This window comes from Chelon labrosus, assembly GCF_963514085.1.
Source record: "Chelon labrosus genome assembly, chromosome: 22".
Classification (NCBI taxonomy): Eukaryota; Metazoa; Chordata; class Actinopteri; order Mugiliformes; family Mugilidae; genus Chelon; species Chelon labrosus.
The window spans coordinates 3,074,510-3,096,177 of record NC_140355.1 but is presented as its reverse complement, the minus strand read 5'-3'; the positions used below and the strand labels follow the sequence as shown (position 1 = coordinate 3,096,177).

General features: G+C 40.3%; 1 protein-coding gene across 3 annotated transcripts in view; it reads right to left on the bottom strand.

The window, feature by feature from the left end:
- tcf4 (transcription factor 4) overlaps positions 1-21,668 on the bottom strand; it is a 212,010-nt gene that overhangs the window by 15,184 nt on the left and 175,158 nt on the right. For all 3 annotated transcript variants that reach the window (XM_084572010.1, XM_084572009.1, XM_084572011.1), the window contains 4 exons: positions 17,610-17,680; positions 17,366-17,444; positions 13,170-13,249; positions 12,590-12,799 (listed from right to left, as the gene is read on the bottom strand). In XM_084572010.1, coding sequence (XP_084428136.1) covers positions 12,590-12,799; positions 13,170-13,249; positions 17,366-17,444; positions 17,610-17,680 — 440 coding nt within the window. The remainder of the gene's footprint in view (positions 1-12,589; positions 12,800-13,169; positions 13,250-17,365; positions 17,445-17,609; positions 17,681-21,668) is intronic.

Sequence of the window (21,668 nt, the reverse complement as noted above, 5' to 3'; positions counted from 1 at the left end):
TTTGGGGCTCTGGTGAGTATTCACGGCAGCAGGATGGAGTTTGTTAAACTGAGTCAGAATAAACTACAGTCTGCACTCATTATTATTAGTTTCTGGACAACAACGGAGCTCAGTGACTGGATTGCACACAGCCTTCTTTAATGCGATCAGTTCACTGACGGTTTAGTTTTTTTCATGGCGCAACAAAAAGCACAGAAGCCGCCCTCAGTCAGAATTTTAAATTGCTCAGTCTAGCTTTTTTCTCACCGAGTATCTGGTTTTCAATATGCACTAATTCTGTCAACTTCTCCCACGGGTGTTTAAAATGTGATTCGAACTATTTCTGATCAGAGCTCTAACGGTTCTCTAGTGGGGCTGAGCAGATGATATCATACTGTTTGTAGTGAGGCTGCTTCTGAAAACTGCAGTAAGTGTATATCTTGTAGCTTTCAGGTGATCTGAACTTAGATTGCTACTCTGTAGCCTGATATTTGACATTTTACATAGATATTTGGCTAGATAAATACAAGTAACGTACCTTTTGTCCTGCACTTAACAGTGGTATCACACACATAATCCCCTAAATTAAGAATTTAAATCATTTATTTATGTATTTTACTATCATATTTGTAGATGATTCTTGTAAAAGAAAGGTATAATTTGAATATTACATTAGCCAGTCAAGGATTATGCTAAATTAATTTAGAGCAATTCAGTTTGAGGACAGTGGAGGACAGAAACTGTCTCATGACATCAAAAAAATAAATAAATAAATCAAATACAATGTTCTTGGGAAAGTAAAAACCTTCTTTCTTTCTTTCATTCATTCATTCTGTCTTTCTTTCTTGCCCCTCCAGATGTTGCAGTTCAGTCTTTGCCCTGTTGAGGGCATACTCTGCTTTTCTAAGACACTGATGATCTCCATCTGTCTCCCTCTCTCGCTCACACACACACACACACACACATCATTCCTCCCAATGTTTTTTTTTTTTTTTTTTAAATTCCAAATTTTCCAGACTGAGTGTGTATATGTGTGTGTGTCTCCATACAGGTTCATATCTGCATGTCTGACATGTATATTTACATTTTCTTTCATTCTTTTTTTCTTCTTCTTTTTTGGGGGGGAACTTAAGTGTGTCTCCTTGCTTTTAACGTGTTTTCATGGAAATACTGTACGTTTGCATGTGTGTGCTTTGCTGAATCCGATCCATCTGTCTACCGCACACACACACACACACTATCACGCACACATGACAGCACAACAACTGACAATTATCTTAATGCCCATATGTTTAATTGTGGGATTTCTAATTCCCAGAGCACCGAGCAGCTTCCAGCAGGGACTCACTGTTTTGGCACGAGATGGGCTCTCTTTGTGTGTGTGATGCCAGCTTCCTCATGTCATCCTGTCGTTCATAATGGTCTCTCTGTCACCCTCCCTTCCCTGAGCTTTGTTTTACTTTCAACATATCAGCAGCGCACTGATAGATACGAATCATGATAGATGTGCATACTGTAAAAAGGGTCTATATAAATGCTGGGATCAAAGCCGATTGGTAGCTGACGGGCAGTGTGGACGCAGAGTGGAGGGTCTTTCACAGTGTGATCATTTATTTTATATTACCTCACATGGTGCTCATGTTCTGTTTTGGGGGGTGGATTATTGACCAATTAGCAGCCTGTGACATATCCATTTGGCTGATGTCATTTTCGGTTAAAACAGAAGCATGGGGTGCTGAGAGGAGAAATCAATCTTTGTCACAGAATGAGGTGTTTTAATGCACAGTATATATTATTAGTTTTATTCCAACTTGTTTTTTAAGATCTATCACTTTTATCCAAATCTGTTTTTATAGTTCATAAGTTTATTGGCAAAATGGCTTCATTCTATCGTAGAAATCTGGTGAGTTCCCTTCTTTGTGACGCTACATACCTAGACTTTTTTTTTCTTTTTCAAACTTTTCAAATGCTGACTCAGGTGATGTCGCGTGAGGCAGTTTGTCATTCAGTTCCCCCTGGGCTTTACACATTTCTGTTCACATACGTAGTCCTCCCCGAGACCTGGAAACAAATGCTTGATGTGTAAAATCCCCCGTGTGGATCTATGAGCCGCCGATATGCTCAAAATAAGCAAGAACAACACTTTTCTGGCCCCAGTGTTGTTTTCCTTAGTGTTTGTCATTACACAGCAGTGTGACTTAGTTGGGTGACAGATCAACTGACACACACACTGCTTTTCAACCAGGATTGTTCTGGTTCTAGAAAGCAGGAAAGCAGGCTGACCCGTTGTGAACCAGCCTCTAATGACAAATGTGTATTCCAGTCTAAGTTACGCAAGTCAATTATGTATAAATGTACATTTTCTATCAGGTCTTCCTGTTAAACAAGCACCCACTGATGTTGTTGTCGCCATCAGTGATTCGGGTTCTGCTACTTTGTGGTTTTCCAACAAGAACCACATTTTTCCCTCCTGAACCTCTTTCTGGTGGGAGTGCGCTTGGAAATTTGGGGTTCCACGGGGTTCTAGGCCGATCAGAAATACATGCGACGGATTAAGTGTAAAAGAAGAAAAGAATGATGGGATTCTTCAGGAGTTGGCAAATCACAGGATTGTCATTGTTTCAGGAGCAGTGGGATAAGGTTGCAGATTACTACTTGTATTGTAGGAGAGGCTTTGTTAAAGCAGAGAGAATCAGATGAGATGGATATCACGTGTCTGTTATGTTGAGGTGCAAGCTATAGTCTATATAGACTTAGGAAACAGGACCTGCTGTTACTATTCTGGATAGAAACTTAAGGTAAGTTTAAAATGATATCTGGTCATGTTTTGACACGTACATTTAATATCCTATATACTGTATATGTGTTGCATGATGTGTGGATAAAGTTGTTTTGAAAATCAAATCCCCCTGTCTGTCTGTTAATCCAGCTGGCTGACAGCGAGATCTTGCCTGCCACATGCCAAACTCCCCTCTCGCTCCATGCAAATATCACAAAATGTCGACCGGCTTGCCAGCATGCACGCGTGTTTGTGTGTGCGCGTTTTTTTTTTTTTTTTTTTAACTGAGCCACCTCGGTCGATCCATCAACACGTCTGCTTGCTCCCTTATTTATTATTTGTCTTTCGCCTTTCTTTCTGTCTTTTCTTTCCGTTCCCTGCCTTTCATCACTGCCTCGACTCCCAAATGCAAAATGGCAGCAGAGTGGGAGACAGAGAGGGTGGCGTACATTTTTAATGGAGGGCTTTTATATTTTAACAAGCCTTCCTTCTCTCTTCCTTAATTTTGTTCAATGAGGAGTGAAGATGAGGAGGCAGACGGAGGAGAAAATATAAATAAATTACACATAAACTAATCTGCTGCTGGTGTAAACCCAATAGTTGCCATGAGGTGCAGTCACGCCCACTTTTCCACCATCCCTTAGGTTTAACACATCTGATTGGATGACAGATAGACCTGATCGTGCAGCCAATAATAACATAAAATAACGAAATATGCTTGTTTAGCTAATTTTGCCAGGCACTGCCACAAACTACAACTGATAGCTGTGAAAAAAGCTAGTAAGTGGACCATGAATTAGGAGTGTTTTGAGTAAGTGTTCACATTTGTTTTGGTTTGTTCTGCTTTTTGTGAGAGTTGAGATGAAAGACGCTCTGACATCTGCGATTTGATTCTTGGCCACTGGAAAGCACTCATGTGACGTGTGGTCTGAAAATCAAACCCAGTGTACAAACAACATTCATACATGGATGCCGTTAAAAGTGTGAAGCTAACATTGTTTTCTTCCTTTAAAAAGAAAACAGCTGTTCAACAGTCAACTCTCAAACCTCAGATGTCAAAATGTCCTTGAAAGCACCAGCCAAAGGAACGCTTTTCAAACAGCCACTGCGCTCAACTTCACCATCATGTCACATGACATGTTTTCAAAATGCCCCCTGTTTGTGTGTTCAAGAACCTTGCAAAATCTGAGAGTTGGGTGCTGTGTGCAGGACAAATTCATCCTCTGAACTACTCTGTCTGGAATACAAATGTTCACAAATCTTTTTTAACAACATATATTTACAAAAAATTTTTTTTACTGAAAAAATCCAACAAGTTTGGAACCACTTTCTTCAGTGTTGATTTTCCTATGCAGCATCAGTAAATGTAGGGCTTAAATGTGCAGATTTTGATAGCGACAAAGGAAGTGCAGACAGTTTATGAGAAACCAAATGTTGTTAGGGTGGGGGGCGGTGAACACTAACCTGAATGTACTGGGAGGTTGTCCGTTTAAAACTTTGAGAAACACTGTTGCAGACAAGTAAAAAAAAAGAAGCTATATTTAAGCTGTGTCCATTCTCTTATTACGCTTACATACACTGACCAGGCACAACACTACGACCACCTTCCTAATATTGTGTAGGTCTCCCTTGTGCCTCCAAAACAGTTGTGACTCATCAGAGAATGGACATGGGCCTTCTTAGGATGTCCTGTGGTGTCTGGCAACACAATGTTGCAGATACTTGATCAGTTTGGGATCTAGTGAATTTGGAGGCCAGGTCAACACCTTGTGCTGTTCTTCATGTTTTTGTAGTTGTTCCTAAAGCGTTTTTGTGTGTGTGTCTGTGTCAGGCTGCATCCTGCTGAGGATGGCTGCTGCCATCAAGGAGTGTCATTGCTATGGGGTGGGGGTGCCTGGTCTGGTCTAGGTGGGTGGTACATGTCTAAGTAACATCCATCATGAATGCCAGGTCCAAAAGTTTCCACTAACTAGTCTGCCGGTAGGTGATATCATTATTTTCCAATTAAGTATAAAAAAAACTGGTTTACACAGTATGATTCACAAGAGTGTGCTTTCAAACAGTAACGATAGCACGGGCTGATAGCATTCACATTACATGAGCAGATTGCTGTTCGTATTTGATCTGGTGAGTGTTAAGCTGATAAGGGTGAGAAAGGTTTCCTGGTTTAAATGGAAATATAATGAAAGGTGTGAAAATCTAATCAGATAGTTGTTCTTCAAAGGTTTTGACACAATACCGCTGTGGTAATACTTAGAAAGTACAGAGGTTGGATTTCCAGTCCTGGACACAACATTACGTGTAAATAATGTTGCAAATGCAAATAATGTAAATAATGTCATATAACTGAGAATATGAATTATTCTCAAGTTTTGTTTTAACAGTGGCATTTTATTAGCAGATTGATATATTAACAGATCACCTTTGTACACTATTTGAATTCTTTATAGACTATTATTGTTTCTTTCTTAGGGGAAAAATATAAATGTTATTCCGATAAAGCGGATTGAAATAGAAAAGAGTCATGCAGAAACAAAGGTAGAGGTGCTGAGTAGCTGTCATCCATAATGTTGTCGTTCAGCAGGAAGTGTGTTCTTTTAAAATGAGTGTGTGAGTGCAATGATTAACACAGGAAGATGAAAGAGAGGAGGAAAAAAAGGAATTTGTGGGTCAAGAGACGACACGCACACAGACGCACACAATTTGTCATGTAGTTGTAAACAGTAGGGACAAGCCTGCCTCCGCTGCTGCAGTAACACGTCAGCGGGAAGAAAAATAAACTGTCAATTTACAGACTCTGTAAATTTTAATATTTCACCCCGTATTAGTAGGAATTTTGCAATTTCCATTTGTCGCTTTCAATTACTGTTGCAAAAGAACCGCACCTTTGCAAAAAGAAATTCAGAGCTGGCTAGAAGGAGGTAGCGTGAAGCAGGGAGTCCACTTTGAAGCTAACCCAAAGACACCACACATCCAGATTTTATAACTCTAGAGCGGGCGCCATGAGGACTGTTATTAATGACGGCTCATCGTCATTGGTTGTCATAGTACCAGCGCCACCTAGTGGCCAAAGTGATGTTAAAGGAGCCAAATGAGGAAATGATGACACACTGAACCTACGCCAAATGTAAGAAGTTAGTCAGGTGGATGGATAGCTCAACCAAATGTTTCCAACCAATGCACATCTCATATGTATTTGATACAGAACATTCCATGGCTACTACTCAGTGTTTGTTACCATAACCACAATGGCAAAGCAGCGCTGTTTGTTTTCATCTCCAGACCAAAAGTCATCTTTTTGTGTTCTTTCTGTAACGTTTTAGTTCAAATTTGATTAAGATTAATCTAATCAAGATGTTTCTTATTAAAAGTCTTAACAAACAAAGGCAGAAAATATCTGCTATACTTCATAAAACATTATTTCTTCATACTTCATAAGCAGACACTTAAAATTTCTTTGCCTAAATGAGAAAAAACCAGGGGCATTTTCATACTTCAAGAAAGGTTCCTCTAATTAGCCGGCTTGTGTGTCATATGGATCTCATAATGACATGTAGGGGACACATAATCATTAAAAGATTCAATTTCAGAAGACCGTATGTCTCTGACATACAATTGCAACTGAAACAGATTATTAACAAGACTGGAGTCTACGCTGGTCTAAACTTTACACACACACATGCACACAGTGGAACATTCTCCAAACTGTACAGTCTCTTCTCTGTGCAAACTGCCTGAACACTTGACAGAAAGCACCTGCTGTAGCTATGTCAACACACACACGCGCGCACACAAGCACACACACACAGAGCTTAATGTTGAGGTTGGACTTCCATCATGGGCGAGAGGAAAAGTACAGCAACATTTTCCAATGGCGTAACATATACGTTGATTTATTTTTTTCTTCCGTATGATGAACAGAATGAAGGATGACAGAGTAGGGAATGTGTCACATGGAAAAAGACGATGGAAATATTTTACTGAAGCCAACACAGACGATCTGTAATAGCAGCAGTGAGAAGTATCCACAAATCGACACAGAAATTTGATATTTAATGCTGCCAGGTTGTAGCATCACAACTCTAAAGCAAATTCCTTTTTTTTTTTTTCTGTTTTTTCCCCATTCAGTAGGTTTTTCCAGAACATCATGTAATCAATGTAAGGCCTAGGTGGAAGCTTGGAAAAAAAAAGCTAGCAAATGATTGCTAGTCTCGATGTAGATTTGAAAGGCAATGGACATTCACGAACTGTTTCTGTACTTCACAGTCATATGACTTAATATATTATAAACACTTTGTTTGTGTGACAATGGGTCTTCTGCAGAATTTGAGCTGTTATTTGTATTTTTTTCACATCATATTCAACATTTTTGCAGCTTCACTGCTTTCAAGCACATTTTTAATTTTATTTATTGTTGTATTATGTTTAACACGATCCTATTGATGATGTCCAGATCATGTGTATGCCACGAATACGTTTATTGTTTTAAATTAAGCTCCCACCTATTACCCTAAATGAATTATTAATGTTATAATGTTTTCCTTTATATAAATACAATTACACTTTCGGTCACACTTTTCTGTACAAAAAGGTTAAGTTTAGCGTATTTTCACTCCTCGACCTGAGACTCAAAGCCATGTTGTATTAAACAATTATCAAGGTTGTTAAAGTTTATTTATCTAATTATATTCACGAACAAGAGGCTAAGCACGAATGTCCAGCGATCATAACCTCTTTTTCCCGCCATGAATATTCATACCACACTATGCAGCGTTAGAATAAAGAGCAGGCGAACGCTGAAACAACAGTATTACCATATTTCAGCGCCACATATTAGCATACAATGCTGTAATTTATTCCATCAGGAACGTATATGTTTAAAAGAAACATAGCAGGCCACATACTTTCGAATGAAATGCAAACATTTGAGGATGCTAGAGATTAAAAATAGAAACGAATGCTTTTCAACTGTCTTTTTTTTTTAATATGTTTTGGTTGATTACTTTAGAGTGATTGCCAGCTGAAGGTATGGGTTTATGCGTGATTTTATTTAGCATCACACGCTGAATAAATTAGCAAATAGAAGTCAAACCACACCTACTACCACGCTGAATGCTGTATATGGAATTTAAATAAATACATAATTTTGCTATTTTGGTGTTGATAGGGTTAGGACCATAACGCTGCATGACTATATGTATGTGGACAACTGCACATTACAGTATGTTATTACTGAAAATGTCATTCCACAACCATGGACATGAAAATGCTCTGGAGGGGTTTTCCATAAGATCTTTAGGGATTTAGGGATTTTGCAGAGAAGCAAACTATTGTCTAAAACTTTGTTTCCCTTCATTTGAACGGCAACTATTGTACAGAAGGTAAATGGGGGGAAGTAGATGTCCATTTGCTCAGAGAAGTGAATTAAGGGTGGGCAGAGTATTAAAAGGCATTAGTGTGTTTTACAGCAAAGTGATGCAGATTATGATCCATTTCACTTACTGTAACACTGCTTAATGGAGAGAGTGAAAGAGGGAGATGGAGAGAGAGCGAGCGAGCGAGAGAGAGAGAGAGAGAGAGAGAGAGAGATTCCTCGCTCTAAATCTCTGCCCTCCTTTTAAAGTCTCCCTCCCAACTGAGCCAGGATGTAGTAAAATTACAAGCGTGACTTAAACACATCATCAGCGGGCACACGGCGGAAAAGAAAACACATTCTCGGAGACTCTGAAGAGCTGCGCATTTTCATCCCCTTCAGTTTGTTTTAAACCAGATCGCATTCAGTCAGCTGTCACGTCACTCGCCGTCTCCGCTGCTCGACTGTTTTCAGGCAGGCTACTTTGATATCAGCCCAACGATAGCCCAAAATCACTTAGTGTCATATGAACATGCAGCGTGCCTAAATGAAAAAAACAAAGAGGCTATTCGAACATATGCATCTACTTCTGTGTTTACATACTTTAATGTGTGTTTATGATGCACTCATCTCTGTGTACTGGATCTGTCTCCCTCCCTCTCTCTCTCAACCACATCAGTCTGCCACCTGTTTTCCCAGAGTTATGACCTCAGCCTGCAGGCACTGCCAAACTACATACAGCTGTGTGGATGTATGTGTGCAGAGGGAGAAACGGAGCGAGAGAGTGAACTAAGTGTATCTATAGGAGGACGAAAACAGAAGTGACGGGAGATATGGGACAGCGTAAATATGTAGAAAAACAAGACAAACGAGCGTGTGTGTGTGTGAGTGAGTGTGAGAGAGCATAAAAAACACAGGAGGAGAGAGAGTTGTCGCATCTTCAAGGGGTTAAGTGAAACGGTGAAAACATCAGGAGGATAGATAGAGGAAAGCTAAAGAAAGAAAGAAAGAAAGAAATGTATGAACTTTATGAGAAAAACAGCCTCGGTGCAAACACAATGGCATCATTTTAGAGATGACTTCACTCCTTCCTCTCACTCTATTATTTCTAGTTTCCACTCGTTTCTTTTTTTTTTCTATAATTCTATGCAGTCTCTTCCTTTCAAACTTCCTGTTTATGTCGTGGAAACACTTTGCGTGCATACATGTGTGTGTGTGTGAACTACAAAGTACACACAGTACATGAGACACACTGTCTGAGGATGGAATTGTATCCTGGATAAAAAAAAAGTTTTTTTATCCAGCTTTTTATTTATCAAGTTTTGTTTGTCTACTCTAACATGAGGCACTAGCTCAACCTGGCCCATTTTCTTGCTAAGTTTTCACTTGCTACCTTTATTCTAGAGGTTCAGGAAGCTAGGAGTCATGCAAAACAGGCCGCAGGCAGCGTATTTTCCATCTGGAAAACCTGGACCAAAAAGCAGATGCACGCATTCTTTAAATCGTCTGGCTTCTCTCATTATCATGAAATAGGAAAGAATTGGATTCAAGTTTATTAAGAAATATGTAACTGAAACAAATGAAATATGGGATCCTTCACCTTCTACATAGTTTGGGGGTTCGGGTTCCCGAGATGTGATGTTAACCAGCCTCATGCACTCCTGCTGGCTATTTCGAAGTCTCAGCGTGTAGCTATAGAGCTGCTGTGTTTTCACCCCCTTTCGGTAATGAGTCTGTTTTTCTATGAGCCAATAATCCAGAGCCTGAATAAACACGCACACACACGGGTCCTAATGACAACACATGGGGCCATTTATGAGCTCCTGTATGTGTGTGTGTGTGTGTGTGTGTGTGCGCTATGTGCGTTTTAAAGAGTTCATAAGTAAACTGTGTTTTTCAGCACTCGTCTTTCACCTCGCTTTATTCTCTTTTTACGCTGCTTGCATACGTATAAAAACAGGTCTGGGATGTGTTTGGACTGAATTCAAGATTAGACCCAGATTAAAGAAGTTTGTAAAAATATTAAATCTCAACGAGAAGTAAACTAGAAATGTTTCCTTGGGCTAGACCTCAACATCACTTCATAAAAACAAATGCCAAATTTGTAGTCCAAAAAGCAGAGGAGGGCTTAGTTTAAAAAAAACAATAGTTACTCATGTATCCAAATACACTGTTCTCTTCTTTTCACTTCTTTAAAGTCTTAACAAATTCTACTGATGTTTCTCACAATGTAAAAATGATGGAACTGTAGCTTTATTTATATTCTGCAAACATGTTCTATCGGACTTTCATCAAGCTTACAGCAGTGTCAACAGTCTCATTGCTGCTCAATCTGAACAGCACATCTTATAAAGCAGACATGCCTTATGAAGTTACTCAAAACTGTCAAAAACTAAACTAAACAAATTATGGGTTCTTTCTTCTTCCACAGATGCCTTCTCCAAACATAGATGTCCCAAGTAGACGTCTAGGATTTGTGTGAATGAAACCGGCCACTGTGTCTGTCTGCATGTTGGCTCTGAGCAGGTAGTGTGCAATGGGTTTATCTGAGCTTGTTTGCTGAAAGCAGCAGTCTGCTGCTGTTAGGAACATGATTGCTGAAAGTGATGAGAGAGCCAGGCACCAAGTGGGCCTTTAAACCAAGAGCTAAAGCCGGCTACAGTGCTCCGCGGACCTGGAGGGTCGGTAAAGATTCTTTCGCTGAGTCTGGCGATTTTCTGTGCAGTTTCCGCCTCTGTTTTATTTTGAAACCCCTTTCTTCACATGTCAGTGAATATCTGTCTGAATCAGCCATCTGTGTATACAGTAAATAGTGTTTCCCCCTTCCAGTCACCAGATTGTTGCAGTTTCCTTGTTTTCTCTGTGCCACTGCTTCCTTATACCATGCCAGATTTTTGACTCCCGTGTTTAGCTTTAGATGATGTAATCTTGCATCAGCAAAGTAAAGCTTGTTTTGCTTTTCCAGGCCACTTCCTGTGTCCTGCATTTGGATGCTCTCTGGACTCAACTTTAGCCCACAGCTCAAACATTACACGTCATGATTCAATTCATTAGTATAAACTCACTGAGCACCTACCCTGTGTAATACAATAAAGGGGCTTAGCAATATCCCCCACCCCCCCAACTGTGTGGACAAAATATTAGGAACACCTTTCATTATAATGCAGCCAAGCATACCACCCCCTCATCAAAGACTGAAAACTTGTCAGGCTCGTAAAAGTGGATTGTTGCATTGAATTGAAGTACATTTCCTTGGTGTGTTGTCTAATGCTATGTATTTTATCTATTGTTGTACTAGATGAGCGCGGTTCTGGGAAGAAAGTAGCAGGAAAGACAAGATAGAACACACATGTGGACAGAGAAAGAGACAAAGGTGAGAGGACAGTGATGCAGCCCGGAGCTGCAGGAGAGGAAGACAGCTGGACAGACATGCGTGAGAAGAAGATAATCTCTGTGGGAGCTGGCCAGCACACACACAAACACACACACATGCAGATACACACACACAAACACTCCTCGATCACAGATGCTCTCCATAAACCAGAAAACAACACATCAAAGTAAATACTTTAACAAAGAACAGAGATGAGGGCCAAAGCTCCTGTACTACTGTAGAGGGAACACGGTAAAGCGCGCTTGCATCGCTGCAGACAGCTGCACTCATTAAAGCCACGTCGTGATTCACAACACTGTTGACCATACACATAGTGTCTAACAGGGATAATGACAACGTACCACCAAGCTAAGGGTTGAACATTGATTGTTTAGCCGATGAAATGTTGATTTTTCAGCATAAAATTAATTAATCAGCTTCTCCATTCGGCCCTAATCTAAGCCTAAAATGTGTCAAATGAGACAATTTCTACAAACCGCGGCAATTACCTTTTTTCTTTTATTAATTTCCATAAAATAAATAGGCCTCAAAAACTTCACAACGTAGGTCTGACTGAACATGATCGGGCATCAGGATTAGTCTCTCTCTCTGTCTTTCTCTCACTCTCTTTGTCTCTCTCTCTCTCTCTCTCCTCCTACATCTCCTTATGTCTCACAGCTGTTTGGTTCTTTATGTTTATTGTTTCAAGTTGACAAAAAAAAGCCCCCAGTCTTAAATATGGAAACCATTATAGCTGTCCCACTTCATGTTTTCCATTTAAACCTCCTCTCCTCTCACCTTTTTTCACTCAAACTATCTGGTAAAGTATTATTTGGCTTACAGTAAGTGACCTTGATTTTCCAATCAGTTCCATAACTGAGGATCAAAAACTTCACAAAGTATTTTTTTTGTTTGACTCCAGCCAAACTACAGAGAATGGCTTGTAACAACATCAGTATTTCATCTTAAAAATGTGTATGAACCTAATTTAACCAAATCGTACCAAATTGAATCGTACCTAACCTAACCTAACAACATTGCTCTACAACTACTGCTACTTAACCACGGCATCACCACAATATTATACCAAAAACTCCAGTCCTACCATGAGGGAGTGTCTGTTGGCTGATAGCAGTCCCGACCCGTAGCCGCTGCCCAGAGCACCCATGGCGCCGTTGTGCGTGTGTGCTGCCCCGATGAGGCTGTGCATGTCACCGTGACCGCTGGTCATACCCGTCGACGGTCCCACCGCGTGGCTCCGCAGTACATGGATGGCATCATCCAAACGCTCCAGACGGTCCTCAATACGACTTTGCTACAAGACGAAAGCACAAAAAAAGAGATAAGACACTCTCTAAATGTTCCTTCTACCCTGCGTTTGTCGGCCCAACCAGCTCTGACTCTTAACATTCAGCCAGGGATGAGGTTTTCATGAAACTGAAATGTCAATTGGTCAGGTAAAAACAATACTGGTTTTCAAATATAATAGGCGGTTGAATTGGAACCATTCGGAACCATTGGGAAAGTAAGAATAGGTAAGTAATGTATGCAAGTGAGAAAACTTTAAACGCTTATCCATCTCCACAGTATTGTGATGACATAAGTTTCAATGAATGGAACTTTAAAAAAATAAAATAACAAAATACAGATAACAACATCAGATTTTACAGCCGATGTGTGCATACCAGAGAGTGCAGCGGAGCCTCGTAGTTTGGCGATGATGCTCCCTGTCCGCCATTCCTCGACCAGACGGCTGAACTGGCAGCTAGGAGAAAGGAGACAAGGAAACATAACTTCTTAGTGTTTCTGCTTTTATTTATCTCGTTTAGTTCCAACTGACATCCCTTCATGTGCGTGTGGTCTGCGACAGACCCAGTGCATGCTGGGAAAGACTCCAGCCCCCTGTGACCTTGCAGAAAATAGCTAGATGTCTCTGTGTGGATTAGAGCCAAATCATCCTTTGCTTTTATACGTCAAAGAAAGAGGCCACTCGATGTGCAGCACCAAACACCAGACAAAACGTCTTTACACACGAGGAGACTCTCGTTGTATCCACTCGTGGTGCTCGGACATAATAGACACAAAGACGTGAAAGAGAAGACAAAAACAAACCAACTCATATCTCGGAACAAAAATGCTAATATCAGGCTTTTGTCTTTGAAAAGGTACAAGTGGCTGATTAGCATAAACTCTCCGCAGAATAAACAAGCTTTGTGTCGCCGTTCACCGCTGCTTTTGTGCCGGTCGCCGCTCAGAAGGGTCACATCTGAGTCGACAGGTCTCATTAGCTGGTAGGAAGAGGAGAGACAGCGACCTGTGTGGATTCACATTCATATGAGGCTCTGAGAGATGATGGTATGGTGGGGGTGGGAGTATTTTCAACAGATTTCAGAGGAAACAAGAATGGAACACTGGGACTACTCAAAGGGGTCATTGGTAAGCAGCTGCAGCTGATGAGCTAACAGCTGACATGCTAGCAAGCCATGGAGATGCTAGTGCAAGACAGCTATTGACATCAAAGGGTGTCAAAACTTTCTTGTTTTTTTTTTTTTTTTATTCCTTTTTATGCTGGGTATAATTTTTATTGTGTTTTAGTGTTCACAAGTAAACCATTTTGTGTTTTTGACTTTCCATGTTTTAACCACAAGCTAATAAGTTCCAACTGAAGGCAGCATTACCCCCTACTGACATTTTGGTCTCAGAAATGTACTTTACATTATTTCTTACTGAAGATCGCGAGCAATCCTTACTGATAACAGTAAGTTCAAATGTATGTACCATACTCCATCTGGAAACCATTCTTCTTTTGTGAAGCTGTTTACAGTGTCACAGCGAGAAGCGGTCTGAGTAAAAGTGACACACAGAGCTAATAAGCTAACAGGATAGCTCCCTCCGCTTCTGCTATCAAGAATCGGGTAGCGGATTACAAGATGGCGCTTCTTTCACTCAGTGAAAGCTGCTCAGTGGCACCCAATAAATCTCCAAAGCTCCCTCTGTACCCAGATGTTCGAGCACATTTTTTAAGTCAATAAAGCATGTGCTAGCGTCCCTCTCAGTCAAACTAGTAGACTTGCTGAATTCCTGCTGTCCCCACACACATATTCCTACAGCTTTCGCCACTTTGTAAATGCTGTTTGACCAAAGGATAAAATTTGCATAAAATAGATGATAGATGATAAAATATGCTCCATCTCCAGTGCTTACATTATACTTGGAAATATACTGTTTAGGCCAGTCAGTCACGCGGAAGTTGTAGTAATACAGTTTGGCCACTATGCCAAAATTGGCACACAACCCAGCGTAACAACAGCATAAAAGTAAGTTGAACTTGAGATAGAAATTTCATGCAGATTTACACTTTGTTGCAAACACCAGTGCAATCTAATGTGATACAACACATGAGATATAAATTCTACTTTAACAAAGCTTATATATCAGTTATTTCTGACACCGTCACACAGGTGATAATTCTACGTAAAGTGTACAAGTGTGTTCCTGTCTGTTTAAAATGCACATGAAGTAGATTTATCACTTTGTTATTATTATTACCATGTCCAGGCTTTCAGTCAACATAAGCTCCAGCAAATGTTCCACTACTGATCCTCACAGAGATTACAGCTTACAGCCTTTCATGCTAAATAGCACATCAGGCACTAACTTTGATGCACTTTGTACAGCAAACATTTCATCGCTAAATGACTTGAAAGTCGTGGACCTAATTAAAACTGATCAAAATGTAATGCTTAGTATCCATGGCCCATTAAATATTCAAAACCTTACCTGAAAACCATTTATTTTATTGGCGAGTTAAGGGGAGATTTGATTTAGCAAAAAAAAAAAAAAAAAAAAAAAAAAAAAAATGTCACCATGTCTCACCATGAAAATTACAAGCAATAACTAGCGTGTTCACGATGCTGTGCGAGGGTTAGGTTGTAATCCCAGCAGTGCTGGGAAGCACGGAACAGGTGAAGCACTTCAGATTCCTCCTCCCTTTTCCACCACTCCCGCTTCTCTCCCTTTGTTTCGTCTACTTTCCTTTATTCTCCTCTTTCTGTCCTCTCCACTTCTGTCTTTTCTTAACCTTCCGTTGCTCTCTCTGCCCTCACAGCTGATCTTTTCCTTGTAACTCTGATCCCATCTCATTAGCACATGTTTCTCTTTTTTATTGTCTTCCCATTTTGTCTTGCAGTCTTTTTTCTCCCCTCTCCTTTATTCATATTACATGCTCATTTCCATATGCTAATTAATGAATAATCACCTGGGTACATTCATGTGCAAATACAAATATATGTATTAAACGGCAGGGTAAATTAGTCCAACGCTGTAAAACACCCTCACAGAATTAGCCTTGGATATCAATTTGCATGAAGTTTGCTCTAATAAGCTTCATCTCTAATTTGTAAAAAGTAGAGTAACTCTGACACAATGATAAACACCAATTATGGTTTAGCAGGCAATATCCTAGGCAGCTATAATGACGAGAAGGAGGAGGAGGAGGAGGAGGAGGGGGAGGAACGGGGGCTTGTGTTTGCAGAGCTGGTAGGAAAGTGCAAAGTGGTGCTCGTAATTAAAGCTATCAGTCACAAGGCGCGGCAAAGAAATATCAAACGGTGTGTAGCAGCCACAATTAGAGACAAATTCGACACAACTATTATTAGGAAAAGTCATTTTTCACTTTAAGGAGCGGCTGGAGTTTACAGCATCAGCTGAGAGGAGGAATAATTGGTGGGAATAAGTGTTGGAGGGGTGTGGGGAGGAGACACAGCCGTTGTTAGTAGTTTTTTAAGGTCTGGCTTTATGTCAAGCTATTTCACCTGATTTCAACGAAAAGAACTCAAAAAGAATTATTTTTTAATGTCTATAAATAACCTTTTATTTTTAACATAATACTCTTATTCTTCCCAGAGCTGTATTTAAGTCAAGTCAAGTCAAGTCAAGTTTGAAAAAAAGCTGATGTCAAGTCTCAAGGTATTTGACAAGGGTTTAAATTAAGTTAGTTTTCATTTGGAACCAGGTTGAGTCATGTCTCACATCATTTTAGACAAGTTCAAGCTTAGTCTCAAGAGAAAAAAGTCCAACTCAAAAGTCAAAAGTCATTTTACACAGATATGTTAAAAGTCCAACGTTTTTAAACAAGGTCCAATCATGTCAGCTTCCAAGACATCTGAGAGCAGTTAAACTCACGTCATTTCAAAGGCTGAGGTCATTTGAGAAAAGAAAAAAAGTAATTGAAAACATGTTCAGGTCAAGTCTTAAGTTGTTTAAGACAAGTCATTTGAAAGTCAAGGGCCATTTTGGGTTAAAACTGAAAAAAACTAAACAAAAGTAACCTTAGAGGTTCATAGTCAAGTCCATTTTTAACGGGGTCAGTTCAAGTTCAGGTCAAGTCTTGAGTCATTTATAACAAGGTCAAGTCCCAGGTCGGGTCAAGTCAAGAGCAATCTGAGTCAAGATTAAGTCAAGTATTCTCTATTCATTTGTAACCACTCAAGCCCAATTCAAAAGAAAGAGTATGTTAAGCTGTTTGAAAGAAGAAGAATCTTTTAAAACAAGACTCAAGTCAAGTCATTTTGAGTCTTAAGGCATTTGAGTAAAAGTAAAAGTCAGCATTCTGGTCATTTGAAAGTCGTGTCTCAAGTCATCTGAAACAAGGTTATATTGCCTTAAGTCATTCAAAGGTAAGTCATTCTAGATAAGTTAAAAGTCAAGGCTCAAGTCATTTAAACCGAGTTGATGTCAAGTCTCAGGTCGTTTAAAACAAGTCCAAGTCCTCACATCTGTGATTTAGCTCTGCTTCTTCCACAGTGTTGGTTTAGTTCTGGTTTTTGTGAAAATGTGGCCGGTGTGTGGTGACTGGACCGTGCATGGTCCATGTGATTACCTGTGAGGGAGGGCGGGGAGCCGACTGGGGTGGAGGGATTAGATGAGAAGCTGTTGTTCGTGTGATCTGGAGAGTAGATCTGTGGGAAAGAAAAAAAAATAATAACTGTCAGATAGGCAAGAGTGGGGAAACAATGTGCCAATATAATTACAGATATCACAAAACACTTGAATAGAAGTTAAAAAATGTATTACAAAATGTGTGTGTGTGCATAGAAATGTGTGTGTGTATGTGCTGTACTTACCGATGCGAGTGCTTTCCCTAAGGCGTCTCCTGTCTGAGAGCTGCTGGCTGCTCCGCTTGGTGCTCGGTTAGCTGTGACACACACACACGTACATACACACACATACATAAACAGGGGAAAAGATGGATGTATCCGTGTGAATAGGGATATGTTAACTACATATTTAATTATTCAGCCCATCCATGGTGCACTTAAAGCAGCAAATATGTTCATTAGGACGGGAAACTGCACCATCAGTGTGAAAAGGAGAGAGAATGGAATGCTATCTTCAACCTAAACCTCCAACACACGGACTTTCATGAATTATTTTGCCCTCTTTGTCCACAGATTTTTGTCCGGTCTACATTTTAGCCTTTGTTTGTTCCTTTTTTCAGTGAGAAAAGAGGAGTGGAAGTTTTTTTTCCATTTCATGTTCAGTCGCTAACTGGACAAGAGCAGTCCGTTGAGTGACTGCAGGCTGTGCTGGATCTTTCACGAGGTTTCTGCTTAATGATTAAAAGTGGATAATGTGACAAAGCTAATATAATAGCTTCTCCTCGGCTCTGCTACCTCAAAGGTCAGCGCTGCCAAAGCGGTTTCTGAGCGGAGCAACTTCTCCGATGAAAGTTCACTGCAGCTGAACTCGCTAAAAGCTCTGCGGAGATTTTCTTTTTTTGGCCCCGCGAGGAAATCCGCTGATCACACAGCTGACTTCGCTCCGAAATTTATTTGCTGTTATAAATGGTTGCACAACCAGATCCTTATTCAAATAATGTGACAAGAATCAGAAACAGACTTTAATGGGGACCGACGTTCAACATCTATTCAAGTTTCAAATGTCTGACAGCATGTGTTTGTGTGGACTTTAAATACAACTAAATCTGTTTCACACACTTGAAGAGCGCTGAGGCCAGAGAGGAGGGAAGTGACCTCAAAGGACCAGATGAGCGCCCACACACACACACACACACACACACAAACTCTGACATGCTCACTGCACATCTCTCCCAACAGCAGATCCCAGATGGAAAGTTTACGCTCGCACACACAAGTTAGACATGCACGCGGGCACACACTGAGCACAGCAAAAACATATCCTTTCACGGCAAATGAATCCATTACAGTGATTGGCAGAACTGGACTTCTTTAAGCTGTTAGAAAGAAGAGAGAGACAGGTAGAGAGACAGACAGACAGACAGACAGGAGGCAGCATATGTTGTTGGGTTAAAGCCTCATGTCTCACTCATGCCACACCACTGGCGTAGTAAACCATCTGAGGGATTACAGCTACACACGCGCGCACGTACGCGCAAACACACACGCACAAACTCAGATCCTCGCTTGATGCATAATTTAGAACATATGCAGGAGAGGATCTTTTTTCATAAATGAGAGCTTACGGCCAGAAAGGAGGAGAGTTTTCAGCGGATGAAACTGGATTTCGTGTTTTTTTTTTTTTTGTCTGTGTCCATCACATCTTCAAAGAGAAAAATCTCCTTTTAATTTATGAATGAGAACAATATTTAGTTTTTCCTCAGTGTTTAATGTCCAGCACGCGCCATTCCACATGTTAATTGTTTACAGTGTGTGCTGTTTCATCAGAGTGCCATTACTGCAGTTAAAAGACTTTAACCTACTTTAATCATAATGGTACTTTTACCATGTACTCTTCTCCTCTCTGAGAATACCTCATTTATTTCCACATTGTAAAAAGACAATGAATCTAGCATTTCAGTGTGCATTCTGACTTTTTGAGCATATCTATGTCTGTAAATATTCCAGTGTGAGCACAACATATAGTAAAACCTGAGACGATCTCTCTCCAGCAATGCACCAAACGTGTAAGACCAAACTGGAGACCGAAACATACACTGGAGTATCAAGGCTTAATACGCAATGCTGCTTAAAAGCATTTCTGCATAATAGTGACTCTAAACTGTAGCCCATTTTCCACACAAGTTGTGACAGTAGACAAAGAGAATCTAATCAAACAAATGAAACAGAACTATTATACTTTTCTATTTATTTATGCAAGAAAACGGAATCATTTGTACATACCTATGAGGTGCTAAAGTAAGTGAACCCCTTGTTTTCAGTATCTGCTGTGACCCCCTGATGCAATTCAGAATTCATTGGTCCATCAACGATGGTAAGCTGTTCCTGGTCTAGATGCAGCAAACAGGCCCAAACAAGGACGCTAGCTAGCTTCTGACTTCGCCACATGATGTTAAGTAGACTGCAGGTGGGCACAGTTGTGTTTTTTTTGAAGAGCACTGACTTCATCCTTGTCATTCTGCCATGCACCTCATGATTGTTCAGTGTTCTTCTGATAGTGGATTCATGAACAGTAACTTTAGCTGATGTGAGAGAGGCCTTTAGCTGCTTAGAAGTTCCTCTGGGTTCCTTTGTGACCTTAACTGTGATCTTGCTTTTGGAGTGATCTTCGTTGGTCAACCACTCATACGAAGGGTAACAGTTGTCTTGACTCTCCATTTGTTCAGTCTGTCCGACCGTGGATTTGTGGATTCCAAACTCTTTAGAGATGTTTTTGTGACATTTTCCAGCCTGATGAGTAACAGCAACTCTTTTTCTGAGCTCCTCAGAAAGCTCTGCTCTCCGTGCCATCGTACACTTCCGCAAACATGTGTTGTGAAGACCAGTGACAAATCCCAGATTCTTTAAAACAAACAGGGCACTGAACAATCCTGAGTCTCATTACGCTGATCGGAAATACTGCTGAACAGATGGGACTCTATAGTTTGGCCGTGAAATTGACGTAGAGTTGCACTAACTTTTGCACCTCACTGATATGTAATATTGGCTCATTTTCCTGAATAAACAAATATCAAAGCATAATATTACTGTTTCATTTGTTTGATTGGGTTCTCTTCATCTACTTTAAGGACTTGTGTGAAAGTTTCCTGATGTTTTGAGTATGCAAATGCTTTTTAACAGCATTTAGTTTATTAGAATGAAACACACACATTTGGAAATATGTCCTTTCGATTAGAGACGGTCCCTTTCTTTTTCACCAGACAAATCTTCTGTGCCTGTCCTTACATCCAGTGCTCTCCAGCCTAAATGTAGGTATGTGACTTGGTTTGAAAGAAACAGAACATACCGATTATGCAGATGGACAGATGGGAATTACGCTGGAGGTGGTTTGTGAGGTTTCTATGGACATTTTCCATAGTGACCAGAGCTCTTGGTCTCTGTGAAGGAAGCTCACTTGTTTACTAGAACAAAATCAGAGCGATGCAGAGAAGCGGCTGTAAACACACTCACGAAGGCCGTGTTTAAGCCTTCATATGTGTGCACATGTGTCATATGCTTACATTTAAACAACAGCGTCATGTTTTTTATTAGGCTCATCTTGTGTTTACACTCATATGCTCTGGCTCGTGTGCGCGTGTGATATCTGTGCGGAATGTTGGAGATGTCTTTCCATGAAAACAAACTTTCAATCTGTTTCTTATTGCTGTCCCATTTGTTCTGCGGGACTCCAAGCAAGGGGCCCATATGGCAAGCTGTGTGTGCGTGCATGCATGAAGGTGTGTGTAAGTGATGCCAAGGTCGAGCCAAAATGGAGTTTAGGTGTTTATTTCAGTTTGGTTATATTCTGATTGGGACTGCCCAATCCTGATCAAGAAGTTTACTTTCTAAGTGGTTTAAATCCTATGAGTCTCATCACTCATCCTCACTGCAAGATGAAAATGATAAAAATGTTATGATAAGAGTAAGAAGTCTTATAAGATCATAAGGGATATGTCAACAGTTTACCCACAGCAGAGCTTTCAGAAGTTTTTTTTTATTTCTCCTGTCACGGGTCAACGTTGTTTAGTTCAGTCCAGGTTGCAAAGTCAGCCTCTAAATCACAGGTCGTACGAATGTTTTCAATTTAAAGTCAGGGGATCAAGTCTCTCAGTCAAGTCCAAGCAGTCAGCAGTCAGGTCAAGTCAGGTCTGAAGTCTGAGGTTTACAGCTCTGGTACTCATAAGCAAAAAAGTCAGTGAAATGCACCTTGCAACTTCACGTCATCACTTACTTTGAGAACGCAGAATTGCTTTGAGTTAAACATAA